Genomic DNA, 3,687 nt, shown 5'->3' on the forward strand with positions numbered 1-3,687 from the left:
TTTATTTGAAACTCCGAAATTTACAGATTCAGAGATTTTTTTTTTTAAACCTATCATGCATAATTAGCTTTTTTGTGGTTTTTGTGAAGCCCCCTCGTATCCCTCAAAATGGTAGGCATTTACAGTATATCTGTCATACATAGACGCATTACTATCTTGTATGAAGTAACAAGAGGAAGCTGGCTCACCTTTGTCGATCCACTTGTAGTCCTAGTCGCGATGTATATAGCAGAGTGATGCAGTGAGGTCGTCTCAGTCAAACGTCTGACTGTGGAGTTCGGATCTCAGCTTTATAGAGGCAGCCTGCACCAGGCTGATTAGGCGTGACGGCTAAATATAACTCTGCTGACCTTACTGTGTGCGCGTGAGTGTGTGTGTGTGTGTGTGCGCGTGAGTGTGTGTGTGTGTGTGTGTGTGTGTGTGTGTGTGTGTGTGTGTGTGTGTGTGTGTGTGTGTGTGTGTGTGTGGGTAAGTGTGTGTGTGTGTGTGTGTGTGTGTGTGTGTGTGTGTGTGTGTGTGTGTGTGTGTGTGTGTGTGTGTGTGGAAGGTGTGTCCATGCCTGTTGCGGAAACCTTGGAGCAGTGTGTTTGCGGGCTTGCTCAGTCAATGTTTACATTGCAGGAACAATGAAGCCATCCATGGGAGCAATTTAGCCTTCCCTCTGGCCATGACAAACTGAGAAAAAGAAAATATTAAATAAAACACACTCAGCTGCTTCTCTTGACATTTCAAAACAGCTCTCCGCATGTTGGCTTTGTGGGCCAACTCACTCACACTCCTGATTCGTTGTGCACGTTCACAGCTTGTAAATACCAAATTATAGAGTTGGATAACTGTAGATGTGTAAACTGTCATCATAAATGGAAACATTGATACTTTCTACTACTAATTAACCTTTTTTTTTCTCCAGTGATTGTATTCCTATTGAGTGATAAGGCTTTATCAACTTGTTGAAAACTTGTCAAAATCTTGCAGTGAAATTGAAAATAATGACGCAAACTAATAAAGTCTTGCTACTGTGAGACACTTTTTCCAACTCTGAAAATTTATATCGTAAAATACCGTTTCACCAAAGTAAAAACAAACGTGAAACGCTTTTACTGACCCAAAACAAAATCGTGAATCTCGCAGAAGGTATACTGTAAAATCGCCAGGGGACTTTTTGACTCTTTGTGTCAATAAGAACTTGGTGAAAGTATTTATCTATTTATTTTTAGAGAATTTTTTTTTCAGTTTGTCTCATTTTAGTGTGATGCTTCTTGGCCACCGTACTTCTGTAATTCCAAACGTTTTACATCATTGTCCATGAACCAGAAAGTAGACAGCTTCTCTCTATTTGCCGTTTGACTAATCTTACAAGTGCCCCTCAAGCTCCCTCACCCACCCCATACAATTGATTTATAAAAAATTTTAACAATTCAAAATGTTTAAATTTGGCTCAAAAAGTACCGATAGCTATTAATGGGGAAAAATATCATGTTTTGCCCTCTACTTTAAAGCCATTTGCCTGTTTATGTGCTAACATAAAAATAAAAAAAAAATGACAAGGTTTCTCTTTTGGAGCTAAAAGTAGAGATTGACCTCCAATTGGTCAAGTAAAATGTTTTGCCCTTGCACCAAGAGTACGTGACCCAAAGCAGTCCTGACTGTGGCCCTACGTGCTCCACAGGCATGACTTCACCCCTGCGTTGTAATAAAAAAGGCGGGGCGCTCCAGATGCCCTGGAGCGCCTGTTCTTGCACGTACACCTGACATTGAGCCTTTGTGGCAGGATTTCCTCTCTGAGCAGCGTGTGTGTGTGTGTGTGTGTGTGTGTGTGTGTGTGTGTGTGTGTGTGTGTGTGTGTGTGTGTGTGTGTGCGTGCGCGCTTGTAAAGGAGGAGGAGTGGGGCCTCATGCTGGAAGGTTTGCTGAACATCCACTGGGGTCTGCATCGGCCAATCAGACTACAAATGTACGATGACAACGAAAGACTGCGCCCCAGCCGGTACGACAAGCGCGTTTGTTCGCCCTCACTGTGCTGGACATACAAAAGCACACGTGCACATTCATTGAGCACTTGAGTCCAACTAACACTTCACCTCATTGGACACAAGTATCCCCACCCTGCATTGTGTTACCCAGCAAACATTGAGGAGTACATGATGTTGATGTCCCACACACTTGGCCTACTTTTGTGATCATTGTTTTCATACCATCGTACATCATAGCAAAATGAATAGACGTCAGTTTCGGATTGTGAGGTAACTCGGGTGAATACGAATTTTTTGAACATATCTACGACATATTTGTAACCTCGTTTTGCTCATTCACTTTAAAAGACATGGATGATTTCACGGGTCATTCATTATCATCTGCAATCAAGCGAAAATAACTGTGTCGAGCCCATGGAAATAATTTTCCTCAATTTTCTAATCTACTGTTTGCACATCAATTTGTCTGCAGTGTAGTCATGGAAATTGTGTATGTTTCATGTTTGTTGTTTCTGCAGGAATAACATGTCTGCAATTTCAAAGGCGCGATCAACAGAGTCGAACAATAATTCACTGAGCAGGGAAAATGGACCTGGAGGTGAGAATCGCACGTGTGCGTTAATCCTATACACACACACACAAACACACACACACCTGATGATTACAGATTACATGCTGAGGACCAGATTGGAGCCTCGCTTCACTCACCATAATGCCACAACTCACGTGCAGAGGTAATCTGATCATGAGAATCTGATCAATTCAGATCACGTGTAACCAGACGAAAATTATTAGCTGCTCTGATCTGCTCCTGCTTTCAATGTGTGCAATTTTCACCTCTGATGCACAAGATTATTCGAATGAGAACATTTTATGTATTGCGGTTCAATTTGAAATTCAATTTCATCCCCTGTGGATCTCCCAAACATTGCAATCCAGATTACTAGATTGAACGACTGTGTGGTATTTATCAGGATTTACAGTAGAATTCAGTGCAGTGCAGTGTAGAATCTTTAAAGACCCTGTAAAGTGAAAATAAAAACGACAGAGAAGAGTGTTGTTTACAAGTCTGGTAGATTTGAATGATGAAAACCTAACCTCAAATGACACCTCCAAATCATGAGAAATGAAGACATTCTGAATGTTTCTGGAACGTGAGAGGAAATCTACTACTGGAGAACACCCAGTATTAACTGGCGATTCAAAAAGTTTCAGTAATTTCTTTTGTTCATATAGGTGTGGACGGGGAGGGGTTGCTGGAGGAAGAGGAGTCTCCACAGCTGCCGAGGACCAGAAGCGACGCTTCCTTCATGCACGTCCAGAGGAGGTCAAGGACAAACACCGCCAGAGACCTGCAGCGTTTACGCACACACAGGTTCTCCATCAACGGACACTTCTACAACCACAAGGTACAAAGACGTACACACACACACACACACACACACACACACACACACACACACACACACACACACACACACACACATACGGTAACATGTCCACACACAGGCGCAGGTGCAGAGGGGAAGGTCTTTCCTGGGAGGATGTTCCTGTACTTGCACTGTTCATATTTCACAATAGGTTGGCCATGTGCGGATTTCACTAATGAGCCCTATTAGGAGCGCTTCATCGCTTCCTCTTTGACTGCCCTGTGTGTGTGTGTGTGTGTGTGTGTGTGTGTGTGTGTGTGTGTGTGTGTGTGTGTGTGTGTGTGT

The 3,687-nt window shown here is 42.8% G+C and overlaps 1 protein-coding gene across 1 annotated transcript in view; it reads left to right on the forward strand.

The window, feature by feature from the left end:
- The window catches only part of rassf4a (Ras association domain family member 4a), a gene marked incomplete at its 5' end in the record, with an annotated part of 19,650 nt that overhangs the window by 12,541 nt on the left and 3,422 nt on the right, over positions 1-3,687 (forward strand). The window contains 3 exons of the mRNA XM_019870325.1: positions 1,877-1,986; positions 2,491-2,570; positions 3,209-3,381. Coding sequence (XP_019725884.1) covers positions 1,877-1,986; positions 2,491-2,570; positions 3,209-3,381 — 363 coding nt within the window. The remainder of the gene's footprint in view (positions 1-1,876; positions 1,987-2,490; positions 2,571-3,208; positions 3,382-3,687) is intronic.

This window comes from Hippocampus comes, unplaced genomic scaffold, assembly GCF_001891065.2.
Source record: "Hippocampus comes isolate QL1 unplaced genomic scaffold, H_comes_QL1_v1.1 scaffold76, whole genome shotgun sequence".
Lineage (NCBI taxonomy): Eukaryota > Metazoa > Chordata > Actinopteri > Syngnathiformes > Syngnathidae > Hippocampus > Hippocampus comes.